Source organism: Oncorhynchus tshawytscha, unplaced genomic scaffold, assembly GCF_018296145.1.
Source record: "Oncorhynchus tshawytscha isolate Ot180627B unplaced genomic scaffold, Otsh_v2.0 Un_contig_4934_pilon_pilon, whole genome shotgun sequence".
NCBI classification, from domain to species: Eukaryota; Metazoa; Chordata; class Actinopteri; order Salmoniformes; family Salmonidae; genus Oncorhynchus; species Oncorhynchus tshawytscha.
The window spans coordinates 409,607-429,335 of record NW_024609814.1 but is presented as its reverse complement, the minus strand read 5'-3'; the positions used below and the strand labels follow the sequence as shown (position 1 = coordinate 429,335).

General features: G+C 42.0%; 1 protein-coding gene across 1 annotated transcript in view; it reads left to right on the top strand.

Annotated features, from left to right (window-relative positions):
• The window catches only part of nfixa (nuclear factor I/Xa), a 159,347-nt gene that overhangs the window by 104,309 nt on the left and 35,309 nt on the right, over positions 1-19,729 (top strand). Inside the window, 3 exon segments of the mRNA XM_042318697.1 lie at positions 13,207-13,269; positions 13,430-13,504; positions 19,532-19,658. Coding sequence (XP_042174631.1) covers positions 13,207-13,269; positions 13,430-13,504; positions 19,532-19,658 — 265 coding nt within the window.

The following is a 19,729-nucleotide window of genomic DNA, read 5'->3' as shown; positions in this document are numbered from 1 at the left end:
TATCTAGTTTAACTAACTAACTAAGTAACACACACACACACAATATGGCCATGACCCCTAACTCTTTGGTCTGAGCAGAGATGATGATGAACAGGGTAATAACACAGAGATGAAGATTAACAGGGTAATAACACAGAGATGAAGATTAACAGGGTACTAACACAGAGATGAAGATTAACAGGGTACTAACACAGAGATGAAGATTAACAGGGTAATAACACAGAGATGAAGATTAACAGGGTACTAACACAGAAATTAAGATTAACAGGGTACTAACACAGAGATGAAGATTAACAGGGTAATAACACAGAGATGAAGATTAACAGGGTAATAACACAGAGATGAAGATTAACAGGGTACTAACACAGAAATTAAGATTAACAGGGTACTAACACAGAGATGAAGATTAACAGGGTACTAACACAGAGATGAAGATTAACAGGGTACTAACACAGAGATGAAGATTAACAGGGTACTAACACAGAGATGAAGATTAACAGGGTACTAACACAGAGATGAAGATTAACTGGGTACTAACACAGAGATGAAGATTAATAGGGTACTAACACAGAGATGAAGATTAACAGGGTACTAACACAGAGATGAAGATTAACAGGGTACTGACTTAGAGGTTGATCCAAATAGTGTTGGGCAATATATCTAATTCATTTGAATGTATGTTTTTGTGTGATATTCCAAATGCCTGGATCAAAGAATCAAGGTTTTGTTATTTTTCGTTTTTGTGTGCGTCTGTCTGCTTGTTCTCATATTTTTGGTCTCGTCTCCTTTGCTCCTCTGTGCCCATTTACACCAGAGACCTGTGTATAATGATGAGATATACGTCTCCTCCCTAACAATGGGAGTCGTTGTCCCCAAGGAGGGAAAGCAGGCAACAAACTTAGGTCCAAATAAGCCCATAGAAATGCCGCCTTGGCCTCATTCTGGACAGGTTTCAGTGAGAGTGAAACCTCTTGCTTCGCCTCTTCCTCTACGGTTTACACCCCCCGCCGCCTCTCATGCCAACAAAGCTGAGGGATCACATCTTCCTCTCTAATGAGCGATTTCAACTCGCTATTTGCGTTTGAGGTTTGGTCCAACATTATTTGACTGTAATAGAGTAGAAGTCAGATTTTCAGACGATACCCTAAAATGATAGTGTTAATGAACATTGATTCTGGAGAATGAAACCTCAGTTTGTCGCACGCGGCATTGGTACCAATGTACCGCTAGCAGCATTCTGTGCAGTCAGCAGTCTGTGTTTTAGAGATGATGCAATACGCCCGAAACATAATTATATAAGGAATTGGCAACTAGTTCTCATTCTGAGAAGTGAGGTGGGCCGCTTGATTTCAGTTGTTAAAAAGTGGACAGGCTAACATGCTGTTCAAACAGTTGGAGACAGACAGAAGGGTGTGTCCATAGCGATTCAACAGTTCTACCTTGTTAGCTAGTGCCTGGGCTGGAGAGAGTGTTGCCTGCTACAACAAGTCCGTCATCATGAGTGAATGTGCATATTATGCAGGGCATTTTCATAGACTTGAAATCCAGATCACTGATTATTGCAACAAAAAAAGCAGGTTAAACTATTTAGATAAAATAATACAATTATTAGTGATATGGTTATGGAAGGCTTCTATTTAGCCTAGATCCAAGTCTCTCTCACACGTCTCCAGTGTGTGTCTGTGTATATGTAGGGTTCTGACTGAGCCCTAGGGATCCTATAACAGGTCTGTCAGCATCTCTCCCAGCCACTGAATTAGACAATCTATTTCCATATTAATTATGAATCAGTGTGTATCTGTTGGGGCTGTGACCAACAGGCCAGCTTGCATAGTAATGATCACCCAATGTGGGGGACCCATCGTGTACTGTTTCAAAGAGAAGGTTTGGTGATATCTTTTATATATATATTTTTTTTAACCTTTATTTAACTAGGCAAGTCAGTTAAGAACACATTCTTATTTACAATGACGGCCTAGGAACAGTGGGCAGAACGACAGATGTTTACCTTGTGAGCTCGGGGATTCGATCTAGCAACCTTTCGGTTACTGGTCCAACACTCTAACCACTAGGCTACCTGCCGCTCTTTATATCAGCCCAACACTAATTGGTCCATAAACAGCTTTCTGTATGTCTATAGGGCAGTTATGACTTAAACACATTGTATTACAGAGCAGTGGTAAGCTGCATTGATACAGCAGAGAGAGAGAGAGAGAGAGGGAGGGAGGGAGGGAGGGAGGGGAGATGAAGGTGTAGTGGTATTATTAGGATAAGAGGATGAATGGAGAGAGAAAGCAGAGCCAAGGTGGCGGGGGGGCTGTGTTGTGTATGGGCATACAGCCAGCCAGCCCTCTCCCCCTTCCCTGCCTCCCTTACCTACTCTACCAATCCCCTGGCCTGTCTATCTAGCCCTCCTCTATACTCCCTCCATTCTTCCCTCTCTCCTCCCTCATCCATGCCCTGCCTGTCTATCTAGCCCTCCTCTATACTCCCTCCATTCTTCCCTCTCTCCTCCCTCATCCATGCCCTGCCTGTCTATCTGTCCTCCAGACCAAAGCCCTCGAACATCCCTCCCTCCCTCCCTCCATCCCTCCCTCTCTCCCTCCTCATTTTCCCTTCCTCCACTGTCTATTTGTCCTCTAGTCAGGGCTCTAGGCCCCAGCCCTGGAGTCCTTCTCTCCATCCCCCTCTCCCTCTCTTCTTCTCCCCTACCTTCTCTCCATCAATCCCTCTATCTCTCCATCCCCCTCTCTCCCTCTCTCCTCTCTCCTACTTTACCCTCCCTTCCCCAATCCACCTATCCCCTGCCTATCCTCCAGGCCCCAGCCCTGCAGAGCCCCCCTCCCTCCCTCTGCTCTCTCTCTCCGGGGTCCCCTTGGTGCGGCACGGCGGTGTTGGCAGAGCGTGGGCGCAGGCGGCACACAGACGGGCGCACAGATGGGCAGCAAGCTGCGCGGGGCGGCGAGGCACACCTGCTCTCTACTCAGAACCCACTGCTGCCACTACGCTCCACACACACGTGGGCTTCTGCCTGGTTTGACTGGCACGGTGCATTGTGGAAACGCACATGCACCCAAATGGAGAAACGCACACCGACGCACTCATAGGCAAACACACACACACATTTAGGATCATTTCTCTTTTATCTTGGGTCAGAGGCTTTTAACTCAAACAGGAGTAGTGCTACAGGGCTTATTGACCTGCTACTATAGGGTCCTTAGTCATACTGCCAGGACCCCATCAAAGCAGGGGTGTCCTTACAGACTGCCTGCAGAAAAAAATATACTTTTTTTAATCCACTTATATGAAAATAAATGACAAATAAATAAATAATAAAAGAGAGAAAAACTGGAAAAAATAAAATAAACCAGCTAAAAAAAATAAACCCAGGAAAATATAAATACTAAAATAATGTCCAATAAAAGAGCTGAGTGAACATCTGTGTGGGATAGCCGAGGGGATTAGGGGGGTTGGAACATTTTAAGCGCATTAAGGATTAAAAAAAAGGTCAGAATGTTTAGCAACATACCCATAAACCTCTTAAGCGAAACCCAATTGGGAGGCTTGGGTAGAGCGTTATCCTGTGTTTTTGGGGAAGAAGCGGATGGAGGGAGAAGGGATGGATGGGGGAGGACTGAGGGAGGGACTGAGGGATGGGGAGAGTTGACATGGAGGCAGTACTGCATTATCCTGTGTTTTGGGGAAGAGTGAGGGATGAAGGACGTAAAGGGAGGGAGAGTTGGCATTTGTGAGGGGAATCTCTGTGAATACGCACTGACACACACACACACACTGGTAAGATGTACAGATGACCATGCACTTGATGGTGCTCACTTGTGGTTTTCACATGTTGGAACAGAGGAGCGGCTTTACTTTACAAGCAGTAAAATAGCACAGGTGTGTGTACACACTCATTCACAAGGACACTTCTCTGCCGTGCCTTATAAAACATCTGGCCAGATGGGGGGTGTTCTTGGTTTTGACTCCACTTTCCCCTCTCCTCTAATTTATAGACTTAAGTGTGTGTGTGCGTCAGTGTGTGTGTGTGTGTGTGTGTGTTTGTTGTCAGTGCTTAGTGTTTTATCTGGGCTGTTTGGGCTTTTTTCTGCCCCTCAGTTAGCCGTCTGTTAGTCTGGCCGGGCTTCTCAGTGTGACATGGTCTGTCTGACCTTTGTGACCCCAGAGGCCAGCTGGTCACCACCACCGGTCAGAGATCAATGGGGATTAACACAAACGTACACACTGAAACACCCTCAAAGGTCAACAATCAACTAGATTTAACACCGGGGACTGAAAGTGGAGAGAAATCTGAGACAAATTAAGAAAATCCTTGACTATGTACAGACTCAGTGAGCATAGTCTTGCTATTGAGAAAGGCCACCGTAGTCAGACCTGGCTCTCAAGAGAAGACAGGCTATGTGCACACTGCCCACAAAATGAGGTGGAAACTGAGCTGCACTTCCTAACCTCCTGCCAAATGTATGACCATATTAGAGACACATATTTCCCTCAGATCACACAGACCCACAAAGAATTTGTTAAAAAAATCAAACATTGATAAACTCCCATATCTGTTAGGCAAAATACCACAATGTGCATCACAGCAGCAAGATGTGTGTTCCGTTTTCATCTGTTTATTTTCCCTTTTTCCCTTTCTATTCATTGTTACAACACAACACTTTTAACTACTTGCACATTGTTACAACACAACACTGTACACTGTACATGTACATACTGTACACACAACACTGTACATACCGTACACAACACTGTACATACTGTACACAACACTGTACATACTGTACATACCGTACACAACACTGTACATACTGTACACAACACTGTACATACTGTGTACATACACACACTGTACACTCCCACTGTACATACACACACTGTACATACCGTACACAACACTGCCAATAATATAACATTTAAAGAGTCTTTTCAAACTTTATAACATTTAAAGAGTCTTTTCAAACTTTTGTGTGTAATGTTTACTAATGTTTCCCTTGTTTATTTCCCTTTTATTTATTGTCTATTCCATTTCCTTTGGCAATGTAAACATATGTTGCCCATGCCAATAATGCCTTTGAATTTATATTTGAACCACAGAGGAGGAGAGGGAGGGGGGAGAGAAGGAGGAGAGTTGTATGAAAGTGAAAGTTAGGGAAGAGAGGAGGGGAGGGGACAGAGGTTAGGGAAGAGAGGAGGGGACAGAGGATAGGGAAGAGAGGAGGGGACAGAGGTTAGGGAAGATAGGAGGGGACAGAGGTTAGGGAGGAGACGAGAGTGCAGAGGGAGGGCAGAATGGAGAGACTGATAAGAGAAGGAGCAGAGGAGTGGAGAGAGAGGAACCACAGAGGGAGGAGAGGGAGGAGAGGAGGGGGAGAGAGGAACCACAGAGGGAGGAGAGGAAGGTTGGGGAAGTCAGGGTTAAGGGAGGAGAGAGAGAGTGAGTGAAAAGAGAGGGTTAGGAAGGAGAGACAGAAAAGATAGAGAGGGTTGGGAAGGAGAGAGAGAAAAGATAGAGATGGTTAGGAAGGAGAGAGAGAAAAGAGCAGACATAGTGGGGGGTATGTTAAGGCCAAGGCTTACTGTATAATGGTTGTGGTGGGGCTGTGGGATTTCACAGGGGCTGTGGTGGGAATAATATTGGGATAAGGGGCGGGCTGTGGGGATGGCTGCTGATGTGTGTGTCATGGGGCTTCGATGGGGGAATTGGGAGGGAGGAGATATACAAGACTGTCGGTGTCTAAAGCCATGGGCCTGTCAGGGTTTGTGGGGACTGGTGGGAATATGGGACTGTGATTGTTTGGGTCTAGGGACGCCTGCTTTACATCAGGCTTCATGAAACTCCATTGGGGGAATTTGGGGAGGAGCCGTACAGGATTGTGATTGTGTAAATGGACTATTGGAGATTTGGAGAAACTGGAGGAATTTATTCCTATAGCTGTGGGTGGCTGTGTATGTAGTCAGGTCCAAAATGATTGGCACCCTTGATAAAGATGAGCAGAAAATACTGTTTTTAAATAAATAAAACAAACAAAATTAAATCTGCATTAACACTCTACCTCTTCCAAATAATCTCAGTTTAAGGAACTGTAATGGCTTTCCATGGCTTCCTGTTTCACTGGGGTATAAATATGAGGTAACACTCATGTAAAAGCCCTTTGTCATCCACCACCATGAGAAAAGGCAAAGAACTCACAAACAAAAAGAGACAAATGGTTGTTGACCTTAATAAAACAGGCAATGGGTACCAAAGCATTGCTGAAAACCCCCCCAGAAAAATACCACTTACCACTATTAGGGCAACAATGAAGAAGTTCAAAACCACTGGAACAGTGGTAGAGGATGCATGTGTATCTTATCCCAAGCGCAGTGAGGAAGATGGTTCTGGAGGAAAAGAAAAGTCCAAAGGCCACAGTTGGAGAACTCCCGAAATTGGCCCCAACTTCTGGTCACCAAATCTACAATTACAGTGCCTTGCGAAAGTATTCGGCCCCCTTGAACTTTGCGACCTTTTGCCACATTTCAGGCTTCAAACATAAAGATATAAAACTGTATTTTTTTGTGAAGAATCAACAACAAGTGGGACACAATCATGAAGTGGAACGACATTTATTGGATATTTCAAACTTTTTTAACAAATCAAAAACTGAAAAATTGGGCGTGCAAAATTATTCAGCCCCTTTACTTTCAGTGCAGCAAACTCTCTCCAGAAGTTCAGTGAGGATCTCTGAATGATCCAATGTTGACCTAAATGACTAATGATGATAAATACAATCCACCTGTGTGTAATCAAGTCTCTGTGTAAATGCACCTGCACTGTGATAGTCTCAGAGGTCCGTTAAAAGCGCAGAGAGCATCATGAAGAACAAGGAACACACCAGGCAGGTCCGAGATACTGTTGTGAAGAAGTTAAAGCCGGATTTGGATACAAAAAGATTTCCCAAGCTTTAAACATCCCAAGGAGCACTGTGCAAGCGATAATATTGAAATGGAAGGAGTATCAGACCACTGCAAATCTACCAAGACCTGGCCGTCCCTCTAAACTTTCAGCTCATACAAGGAGAAGACTGATCAGAGATGCAGCCAAGAGGCCCATGATCACTCTGGATGAACTGCAGAGATCTACAGCTGAGGTGGGAGACTCTGTCCATAGGACAACAATCAGTCGTATATTGCACAAATCTGGCCTTTATGGAAGAGTGGCAAGAAGAAAGCCATTTCTTAAAGATATCCATAAAAAGTGTTGTTTAAAGTTTGCCACAAGCCACCTGGGAGACACACCAAACATGTGGAAGAAGGTGCTCTGGTCAGATGAAACCAAAATTGAACTTTTTGGCAACAATGCAAAACGTTATGTTTGGTGTAAAAGCAACACAGCTCATCACCCTGAACACACCATCCCCACTGTCAAACATGGTGGTGGCAGCATCATGGTTTGGGCCTGCTTTTCTTCAGCAGGGACAGGGAAGATGGTTAAAATTGATGGGAAGATGGATGGAGCCAAATACAGGACCATTCTGGAAGAAAACCTGATGGAGTCTGCAAAAGACCTGAGACTGGGATGGAGATTTGTCTTCCAACAAGACAATGATCCAAAACATAAAGCAAAATCTACAATGGAATGGTTCAAACGTAAACATATCCAGGTGTTAGAATGGCCAAGTCAAAGTCCAGACCTGAATCCAATCGAGAATCTGTGGAAAGAACTGAAAACTGCTGTTCACAAATGCTCTCCATCCAACCTCACTGAGCTCGAGCTGTTTTGCAAGGAGGAATGGGAAAAAATGTCAGTCTCTCGATGTGCAAAACTGATAGAGACATACCCCAAGCGACTTACAGCTGTAATCGCAGCAAAAGGTGGCGCTACAAAGTATTAACTTAAGGGGGCTGAATCATTTTGCACGCCCAATTTTTCAGTTTTTGATTTGTTAAAAAAGTTTGAAATATCCAATAAATGTCGTTCCACTTCATGATTGTGTCCCACTTGTTGTTGATTCTTCACAAAAAAATACAGTTTTATATCTTTATGTTTGAAGCCTGAAATGTGGCAAAAGGTCGCAAAGTTCAAGGGGGCCGAATACTTTCGCAAGGCACTGTAGATGCCACCTCCATGTCAAAATAAAAATTATATTGTATTTGTCACACGCACAGTCTTATGACTTGGGGTAAGAAGCTGTCTCGGAACCTGTTGGTCCAGCGTGAACAGTCTTATGACTTGGGGGAAGAAGCTGTCTGGGAACCTGTTGGTCCAGCGTGAACAGTCTTATGACTTGGGGGAAGAAGCTGTCTGGGACCTGTTGGTCCAGCGTGAACAGTCTTATGACTTGGGGGAAGAAGCTGTCTGGGATCTGTTGGTCCAGTGTGAACAGTCTATGGCTTGAGTGGCTGGAGTCTTTGGCAGCTGTAGAACTTTTTGAGGAACCAAGGTCACATGCAAAATCTTTTGAGCCTCCTGAGTGGGAAGAGGCTCTGCCGTGCCCTCTTCACAGCTGTGCGGGTGTATGTACCATTTTAAGTCCTTAGTGATGTGGATGCCAAGGAACTTACAGCTCTCGGCCCGCTCCACAACAGCCCTGTCAATGTGGATGGTGTTCTCCCCCCTTACTCCTATGGTCCACAATCAGCTCCTTGGTCTTACTGAAGTTAAGGGAGAGGTTATTGTCCTGGCACCACACTGCTAAGTCTCTGACCTCCTCCCTGTAGGCTGTTTCATCGCTGTCTGTGATCAGGCCTGCCTCCATCGTCACCACACAGTCTTGGGTGAACAGGGAGTACAGGACAGGACTAAGCACACACCCCTGAGGGGCCCCTGTGTTGAGGGTCAGCATGGCATACTCTCACCACCTGGGGCTGGCCCATCAGGAAGTCCAGGATCCAGTTGCAGAGGGATGGGTTCAGTCCCAGGGTCCCTAGCTTGGTGATGAGCTTAGAGGGGACAACGGTGTTGAACACTGAGCCGGAGTCTGTGGACAGCATTCTCCCATAGTTATTTCCCCCCTTGTCCATGTGGGAGAGGGCAGTGTGAAGTTCAACTGCATCTGTGGATCTGTTGGGGCAGTTTGCGAACTGGAGTGGGTCTAGGGTGTCTGGGATGATGGTGTTGATGTGTGTCATGACCAGCCTTTCAAAGCACTTCATAATTACAGATGTGCTACAGGGCGATAGTCATGTAGGCAGGTTACATTGGAGAACAGACTTGGACAAGGAGAGATAAAAGTGAAGACACTTGCCAGCTGCCCTGTGCTTTGAGAACGCGCCCTGGTATTCCATCTGGCCCTGTGATTGATTGTTAACCTGTTTGGGGTTTCGCTCACATTGGCCAGGGGCTTTCAGGGCTTTCACGCAAGGCACAGTGTTATATTCCTCAAAGCGAGCATAAAAGGCATTTAGCTAGTTTGGGAGTTCTGCATCGCTGGGCAACTCACGGCTGGGTTTCCCTTTGTAATCCATTATCGTCTGCAAGCCCTGCCACAGACGACGAGCATCAGAGCCGGTGTAATAGGATTTCACCTTCCTCCTATATTGTCTTTTTGTTTATGTCAATAGGCTCTTTGGAAGGGTTGCCCCAACAAATTCCTTTTTTCGAGAGCAAACAACAAATACGAACGCATGGAGTTTACTAAAAGGTAGAGGCGCTTGGGATGAAACTGATGTCATGGTCAGATGAAAAAAAGTACATGAAAATAGTACTCTTTGGCCATGCACACCAGTGGTGGGTTTAGCGTCAAAATAATGATGCATATGCAGGAAAGACCCTCATAGCTACTGTAAAATATGGTGGTGGATCTTTTTTATGGGGCTATTTCACGTCCACTGGTCCTGGTGTCCTTGTTAAGGTCTACGGCATCATGAACTTTGCCAAGTACCAAGACATTTTAGCCCAAAACTGGTTGCCTCTGCCTGGAGGCTGAAACTTGGCCGCAAGTGGATCTCCCAGCAAGATAATAACCCCAAGTGCACATCAAAATCCACAAAGAAATGGTTAATTGACCACAAAAATCAACATTTTGCAATAGCACCCCATTGAATTAAAGAGGGCAGTTCATATGCGCAGACAAAGGATATCAAGGATCTGGAAAGATTCCATCTGAATGGAGGAATGGTCTAAGATACCAATGTGTTATCCAATCTCATAAAACATTTTAGAAAAAGACTGTGACATTATTCTCACAAGGGGAGGGTGGCGGAGTATTGACAGCTGGAGTGACAATAACTTTGACACCTATCTTTTTGTGATTTTTTTTTGTATTACTTGTTAAACAAAATGTCTTTCTCTGAGCAAATGTATTAGTAAAAAATTGCATACAATATAGCTCATAATTATTTATTTTATACATATTTTTTTGCTCGTCTTTATCAAGGGTGCCAATCATTTTGGACCTTGGAGGTGTTGTGCGCTAGGCTGTGAGGTTTCAGGGGGTAGGAGTAAAGAATGTTAGGCGAGCTGCAGGGGCATGATTTGGGTTTCTGGGGAGGGCTTGGGGGCTGTGGAGTGCAGATAAGAGGTCTGGATGTGTGTCTAGGATGCTGGGGGAGGATGGGGGAGAGACAGAGACACACACACACTGTGGGGAGGCCGGGGGGGGCTGGCTGCCTCAGTGCCTGCAGAGCTGGCATCGGGGTGATAACCAGCAGGCAGTTCCTTCTCTGTAGTGACATAGAGGTACACATAAGTGGTACTGAATCAGAGTTCACCAGCAGTTATAGCAGGGCTACGCTAGCCAGGGCTAAAGCTACCAGAGACGTACAATCAGCTGTGCTGTGACGGTCAGTGTGACCACTTCACCAGAGTGGGGTTCGAGAGTGTTGTTCTAGAGCACTGGGGGTGCTGTTAAATGGGGGTTGTCTGTGGGCCTGTAGTGTTGACTGTCCTGATATCTCGTATCATCTCTGATAGGAACAGAAGCTCTCTCTGTCACGCATGCTTCTTCAATCACACCTGTATCTGGGCCACGGAGCAGGTCCAAGTGGTGCTAACCACTAGCCTACAAATCACTCACATCAAAGTACATGGGGATTGACTGAGGAGAATCTGTTGAATCAATTTGTATCATTCCAGAAACCCTGATTGGGTTGAGGGTTCTGTTTACTGTGTTTATTCAGTTAAACCTCTTTAACACCAACTGCTTTCCATTGGATTGTAGCTCTGACACACACACACACACACACACACACACAATGCTCTGTACGTACCGTGTTGGAGAGTCAGTGCTTCTTATTATAGATTCAAGAGGCGAAACACAACAGGAAGAAAGTTCAGTGGACGCTGTTTTCTTTCTTAACAGTTTTCGTTGGCCAACGTATATGTTTACTTTGTGTGTGTGTGTGTGTGTGTGTGTGTGTGTGTGTGTGTGTGTGTGTGTGTGTGTGTGTGAGGGGCGTCAGCTAGCTGGAATGCTTCGCTACCGCCAATGCTAAAATGGCTGCCAAGCCATAAGATGGCTGCCAGGAGCAGCAAGCGAGAAAAGATAAGAGAGGGAGAGTCTGCAGAAGGGAGGAAAAATGAGCTTTCTATTCCTCTCTTTCTGTTTCTCTCCCTCTCTCGCCTTCTCTCTCTCTCTGTCCCAAACCTCTTCTCCTCTCCTTTTCTTTCCTTCCTGTTCTCTTTCTCTCCCCCTATCGCTCTGTCTCTCTACTTCGCTCTTTCTTTCGCCCTCTCTTGCTCTCTCTCTCTCTCCCTCTGTTCCTCACTTTCTCTGCACCTCTCTCTCCCTCTCCTCTCAGCATTAGCAAGCAGTGAGACAGGTCTGTTTTTTGTTTCTACTAGCTAATCTTATGGCTTAGTGTGGCGAGGCTGTGCTGTGTGTGTGTGTGATTGTGTGCGTGCGGGTGGTGTGTATGCGTGCTTGGTGTGTGTTTGTGCATCTTTGTGTATGTGTCTATGTGTGTTGGCATCAGTCCTCCCCTGCTCTGTTATCACCTACATGCGACAGATAAACACCTCTGTTAGTTAGGACTGGCTGTGGCCCTGCAGATGTCATGCCCACGCCACTGCTACTGTACATGCATACACACGCACTCCGTCATTCAGAAACATACACTCATGCTTGGTTCGTGCCCTGAATGCTGATTGGCTGACAGCCGTGGTATATCAGACCATATACTGTACCATGGGTATGAAAAAACATTTCTTTTTACTATTCTAATTATGTTGGTAGCCAGTTTCTAATAGCAATAAGGAACCTTGTTTTTTTGTTGGTATATGGCCAATATACCATGGCTAAGGGCTGTATCCAGGCACTCTGCAGTGTGCAGAAGAACACCCCCTCGGGCCTTATTGCTTAATTATACATAGACTACATTCTGTGCATGGACATAGACTACAAACCACACACACATGCCAGATAGCACACAGTGCATAAACAAAGAAACACACAGCAATCACCAATAGTACTTTCTCTGTGTCAGCCTTGGTTCTCCACTTTGTTCTAATGGATCAGTTATCCTGTAATGACATGCTGGAGGTTAGGGAGTCTTTACTGGAAGACTTCCCCTGTAACACCCTCTCCCTTGTGGCTGTAATCTCTACTCTAGTCCCTGGCTTCTGCGGCCTACCAATGCCAAGAGCAGTAATAAGAGTGTGACAGCTGTGTGCTTGTGTGTTGTGTGTGTGTGTGTTGTGTGTGTGTTGTGTGTGTGTGTGTGTGTGTGTGTGTGTGCCACTGCTGCCTTTGTCAATATCTAAAGGCCACTGAGTTTCCGTCACCTTTACCACACTTAGCCTTAAATCCCCTCCCTGGTCAGCCCTGTGTGTGTGTGTGTGTGTGTGTGTGTGCGCGCACCATCTACCAGCGCAATCATATCCCTCTTCTTAATCTCACTTAATACCTCCTTGCTGGCAGAGTTTTAGGCTGCATAAACAGAACACCTTAAACACACACACACACACAAACAGTAAATCTGAACACCTTGAGACAGGAGTTGTGTGTGGGGGGGGGGGTTAGGAACATTGGGAACATTCTGTGACATTGATATATACAAATAAACACTGTATACAGACACCCTCCTTGACCCTTAGTGAAGCAATCTCCCTACTCTTCTCAAATATCCCATCTGTCAGTATAGAGTCTATGACTGAAGTTCAGAGGGGCTCCAACACCTTCTCCCTTCCTCTTTCCTCACATACAGCAGGATACTTTGTATCCACCACAGCCAAGCTAAATCCCTCTCTTCTCTTCTCTTCTCTTCTAGAATCTGGACAATCAGACAGCTCCAGCCAACAAGGAGACACAGACATCAAGCCACCGCCCAATGGTAAGAGAACACTCACACACATACGCACACACACACACACACACACACACACACACACACACACACACACACACACACACACACACACACACACACACACACACACACACACACACACACACCCACACTCATCCTAACACTTCCTCTCTCTCCTCTGCAGGGCACCTGAGTTTCCAGGACTGCTTCGTCACCTCAGGAGTGTGGAACGTGGCTGAGCTCGTCAGGGTGTCACAGAGTGAGTATCTACCCCTCTCTTATCCTTTCTATCTATAGCTCAATCTATCTCTATCTATAGCTCTATCTATAGCTCTCTCTCTATCTATAGCTCTATCTATAGCTCTCTCTCTATCTATAGCTCTATCTATAGCTCTATCTATCTCTATCTATAGCTCAATCTATCTCTATCTATAGCTCTCTCTCTATCTATAGCTCTATCTATAGCTCTATCTATCTCTATCTATATCTCATCTATCTCTATCTATAGCTCTATCTATCTCTATCTATAGCTATATCTATAGCTCTCTCTCTCTATCTATAGCTCTATCTATAGCTCTCTCTCTCTATCTATAGCTCTATCTATCTCTATCTATAGCTCTATCTATCTCTATCTATATCTCAATCTATCTCTATCTATAGCTCAATCTATCTCCATCTATAGCTCTATCTATAGCCCTCTCTCTATCTATTGCTCTATCTATCTATAGCTCTCTCTCTCTCTTTATCTATAGCTCTATCTATAGCTCTCGCTCTATCTATAGCTCTATCTATCTCTATCTATAGCTCTATCTCTCTCTATCTATAGCTCAACCTATCTCTATCTATAGCTCCATCTATAGCTCTCTCTCTCTATCTATAGCTCTATCTATCTCTATCTATAGCTCTATCTCTCTCTATCTCTAGCTCTATCTATAGCTCTCTCTCTCTCTATAGCTCAATCTAGCCCTATCTATAGCTCTCTCTATCTCTATCTATAGCTCTATCTATCTCTATCTATAGCTCTATCTCTCTATCTATCTCTATCTATAGCTCTATCTATCTCTATCTATAGCTCAATATATCTCTATCTATAGCTCTATCTATAGCTCTATCTATCTCTATCTATAGCTCTATCTATCTCTATATATAGCTCTCTATCTATCTCTATATATAGCTCTCTATCTATAGCTCTATCTCTCTATCTATAGCTCAATCTATCTCCATCTATAGCTCTATCTATAGCTCTCTCTCTCTATCTATAACTCTATCTATCTCTATCTATAGCTCTCTCTCTATCTATAGCTCTATCTATCTCCATCTATAGCTCTATCTATAGCTCTCTCTCTCTCTATCTATAACTCTATCTATCTCTATCTATAGCTCTCTATCTCTCTATCTATAGCTCAATCTATAGCTCTCTCTCTCTATCTATCTATAATCTATATCTATCTCTCTCTATCTATAGCTCTCTCTCTATCTATAGCTCTTTCTATCTCCATCTATAGCTCTATCTATCTATAGCTCTATCTATAGCTCTCTCTATCTATAACTCTATCTATCTCTATCTATAGCTCTCTCTCTCTCTATCTATAGCTCAATCTATCTCTATCTATAGCTCTCTCTCTATCTATAGCTCTATCTCTATCTATAGCTCTATCTCTCTCTATCTATAGCTCTATCTATAGCTCTCTCTATCTATAGCTCTATCTATCTCTATCTATAGCTCTATCTCTCTCTATCTATAGCTCAACCTATCTCTATCTATAGCTCTATCTATAGCTCTCTCTCTCTATCTATAGCTCTATCTATCTATATCTTCGATTACTAGTCCAACACTCTACCCTGCCGTTTATTATCTATAGCTCTATCTATCTATTACTATAGCTCTATATATCTCTATCTATAGCTCTATCTATCTATCTCTTACTATAGCTCTATCTATCTCTATCTATAGCTCTATCTATATCTCTATCTATCTCTTACTATTCAATTCAAGGGGCTTTATTGGCATGGGAAATGTGTTAACATTGCCAAAGCAAGTGAGGTCGATAATATACAAAAGTTAAATAAACAATCAAAATTAACAGTAAACATTACACATACAGAAGTTTCAAAACAATAAAGACAATACAATAGCTCTATCTATCGCTCGATCTATCTCTTACTATAGCTCTATCTATCTATCTCTATCTATAGCTCTATCTCTCTATCTATGGCTTTATCTATCTATCTCTATCTATAGCTCTATCTATATATCTCTATCTATAGCTTTATCTCTCTCTATCTATAGCTTTATCTATCTATCTCTATCTATAGCTCTCTATCTCTTACTATAGCTCTATCTATTTTTAGCTCTATCTATAGCTCAATCTCTATCTATAGCTCTATCTATCTCTATATATAGCTCTATCTATCTCTCTCTATAGCTCTATCTATCTCTATCTAGCTCTATCTATCTCGATCTAATGCTCTATCTATCTCTCTCTAACTATAGCTCTATCTATCTCTCTCTAACTATAGCTCTGTCTATCTCTCTCTAACTATAGCTCTATCTATCTATCTCTATCTATCTAATGCTCTATCTATCTCTATGTATAGCTCTATATATCTCTCTATCTATAGCTCTGTCTATCATTTCCTCTCTATCTATAGCTCTATATATATCTCTCTATCTATAGCTCTATCTATGTATCTATCTCAATCTATAGCTCTATCTTTCTCTATCTTAGCTCTATCTCTATTTATATCTCTCTATTTGTAACTCTGTCTATCTCTATAGCTCTGTCTATCTAGCTATAGCTCTATCTTTCTCTATCTATAGCTCTATCTATCTCTAGCTCTATATCTCTATCTATCTCTATCTATAGCTCTCTCTATCTCTCTCCATCTATAGCTCTATATCTCTATCTATAGTTCTATATCTCTCTCTCTATAGCTCTCTCTAGCTATAGCTCTATATCTCTCTATCTATAGCGCTCTCTATCTATATCTCTATCTCTATCTAATGCTCTATCTATCTCTATGTATAGCTTTTTCTTTCATTCTCTCTCTCTATCTATATATCTCTATCTATCTATCTAGCTCTATATATGTCTCTCTATCTATAGCTCTATCTATGTATCTATCTCAATCTATAGTTCTATCTTTCTCTATCTTTCTCTATCTTAGCTCTATCGATCTATCTCTATTTATATCTCTCAATTTGTAACTATGTCTATCTCTATAGCTCTGTCTATCTATCTATAGCTCTATATCTCTCTATAGCTCTATCTTTCTCTATCTATAGCTCTATATCTCTCTGTAGCTCTATCTATAGCTCTCTCTATCTCTCTCCATCTATAGTTCTATATCTCTCTATCTATAGTTCTACATCTCTCTCTAGCTATAGCTCTATATCTCTCTATCTATAGCGCTCTCTATCTATATCTATATCTAATGCTCTATCTCTATGTATAGCTTTTTCATTCATTCTCTCTCTCTATCTATATACTATCTATATATATATCAATTCAATTCAATTCAAGGGCTTTATTGGCATGGGAAACATGTGTTAACATTGCCAAAGCAAGTGAGGTAGATAATATATAAAGTGAAATAAACAATAAAAATTAACAGTAGACATCAGTAGACATATATCTCTATCTATCTATCTAGCTCTATCTATATCTATCTATATATATATATCTCTCTATGTATAGCTCTGTCTATCTATTAATATATATAGCTCTATCTTTCTCCATCTATAGCTATCTATCTCTATCTATAGCTCTATTTATCTATCTCTATTTTTCTATCTCTCTCTCTATCAATCTGTCTATCTATATCTCTGTCTATCTCTTTCTAACTATAGCTCTATCTATCTATCTCTATCTATCTAATGCTCTATCTATCTCTATGTATAGCTCTATATCTCTCTATCTATAGCTCTATCTATCATTCTCTCTCTCTATCTATAGCTCTATATATCTATCTCTATCTATAGCTCTATCTATGTATCTATCTCAATCTATAGCTCTATCTTTCTCTATCTTAGCTCTATCTATTTATATCTCTCTATTTGTAACTCTGTCTATCTCTATAGCTCTGTCTATCTAGCTATAGCTCTATATCTCTATAGCTCTATATTTCTCTATCTATAGCTCTATCTATCTCTAGCTCTATATCTCTATCTATCTCTATCAATAGCTCTCTCTATCTCTCTCCATCTATAGCTCTATATCTCTATCTATAGTTCTATATCTCTCTCTCTATAGCTCTCTCTAGCTGTAGCTCTATATCAATTCAATTAAATCAATTCAAGGGCTTTATTGGCATGGGAAACATGTGTTAACATTGCCAAAGCAAGTGAGGTAGATAATATATAAAGTGAATATATAAAGTGAAATAAACAATAAATAATTAACAGTAAACATTACACATACAGAAGTTTCAAAACAATAAAGACATTACAAATGTCATATTATATATATATATACAGTGTTTTAACAATGTACAAATGGTAAAGGATAAAAAGATAAAATAAATAAGCATAAATATGGGTTGTATTTACAATGTTGTGTGTTCTTCACTGGTTGCCCTTTTCTCGTGGCAACAGGTCACAAATCTTGCTGCTGTGATGGCACACTGTGGAATTTCACCCAGTAGATATGGGAGTTTATCAAAATTGGATTTGTTTTCGAATTCTTTGTGGATCTGTGTAATCTGAGGGAAATATGTCTCTCTAATATGGTCATACATTAGGCAGGAGGTTAGGAAGTGCAGCTCCGTTTCCACCTCATTTTGTGGGCAGTGAGCACATAGCCTGTCTTCTCTTGAGAGCCATGTCTGCCTACGGCGGCCTTTCTCAATAGCAAGGCTATGCTCACTGAGTCTGTACATAGTCAAAGCTTTCCTTAATTTTGGGTCAGTCACAGTGGTCAGGTATTCTGCCGCTGTGTACTCTCTGTGTAGGGGCATTCTAGTTTGCTCTGTTTTTTTGTTAATTCTTTCCAATGTGTCAAGTAATTATCTTTTTGCTTTCTCATGATTTGGTTGGGTCTAATTGTGCTGCTGTCCTGGGGCTCTGTAGGGTGTGTTTGTGTTTGTGAACAGAGCCCCAGGACCAGCTTGCTTAGGGGAGTCTTCTCCAGGTTCATCTCTCTGTAGGTGATGGCTTTGTTGTGGAAGGTTTGGGAATCGCTTCCTTTTAGGTGGTTATAGAATTTAACGGCTATTTTCTGGATTTTGATAATTAGTGGGTATATCTCTCTATCTATAGCGCTCTCTATCTATATCTCTATCTAATGCTCTATCTATCTCTATGTATAGCTTTTTCTTTCATTATCTCTCTCTATCTATATATCTCTATCTATCTATCTAGCTCTATATATGTCTCTATCTATAGCTCTATCTATGTATCTATCTCAATCTATAGTTCTATCTTTCTCTATCTTAGCTCTATCGATCTATCTCTATTTATATCTCTCTATTTGTAACTATGTCTATCTCTATAGCTCTGTCTATCTATCTATAGCTCTATATCTCTCTATAGCTCAATCTATAGCTCTCTCTCTCTCTCCATCTAAAGCTCTATATCTCTCTATCTATAGTTCTATATCTCTCTCTATAGCTCTATCTCTCTCTAGCTATAGCTCTATATCTCTCTATCTATAGCGCTCTATATCTATATCTATATATCTCTATGTATCTCTATCTAATGCTCTATCTCTATGTATAGCTTTTTCATTCATTCTCTCTCTCTCTCTATATATAGCTCTATCTATATATCTATCTCTATGTATAGCTCTGTCTATCTATTAATATATATAGCTCTATCTTTCTCCATCTATAGCTATCTATCTCTATGTATAGCTCTATTTATCTATCTCTATTTTTCTATCTCTCTCTCTATCAATCTGTCTATCTATAGCTCTATCTATCTCTCTCTATCTATACCTCTATCTATACCTCTATCTATAGATCTATCTATCTATCTATCTATCTATCTATCTATCTATCTATCTATCTATCTATCTATCTATCTATCTATCTATCTATCTATCTATCTATCTATCTATCTATCTATCTATCTATCTATCTATCTATCTATCTATATCAATAGCTCTATCTATCTCACTCACTCACCTTCTCTTTCTTCTCGCTCTGTCTCTCTTATCCCTCAGTTTTTCTCTCCATACTCTTCCAATGTTCTCTTGGCTGGCCATTTGTTCTTCAAATTCCACAATCCAAATGCTGATTTACTGTCTTCTAAATGTCTCCTCCTCCTCCTGTTCCTGTGTTCTCCCAGCTCCTGTAGCCACAGCGTCTGGTCCTAACTTCTCCCTGGCTGACCTGGAGAGTCCTGGCTACTACAACATCAACCAGGTGGCTCTGGGGCGACGCTCCCTCGCATCCCCCCCTTCCACCAGGTACATGTAGGTCTCACTTAAATTAAGTTCCCTCCACTCTATGGTTCCTAGGTGAAACAAACAGCTTAGCGGTCACA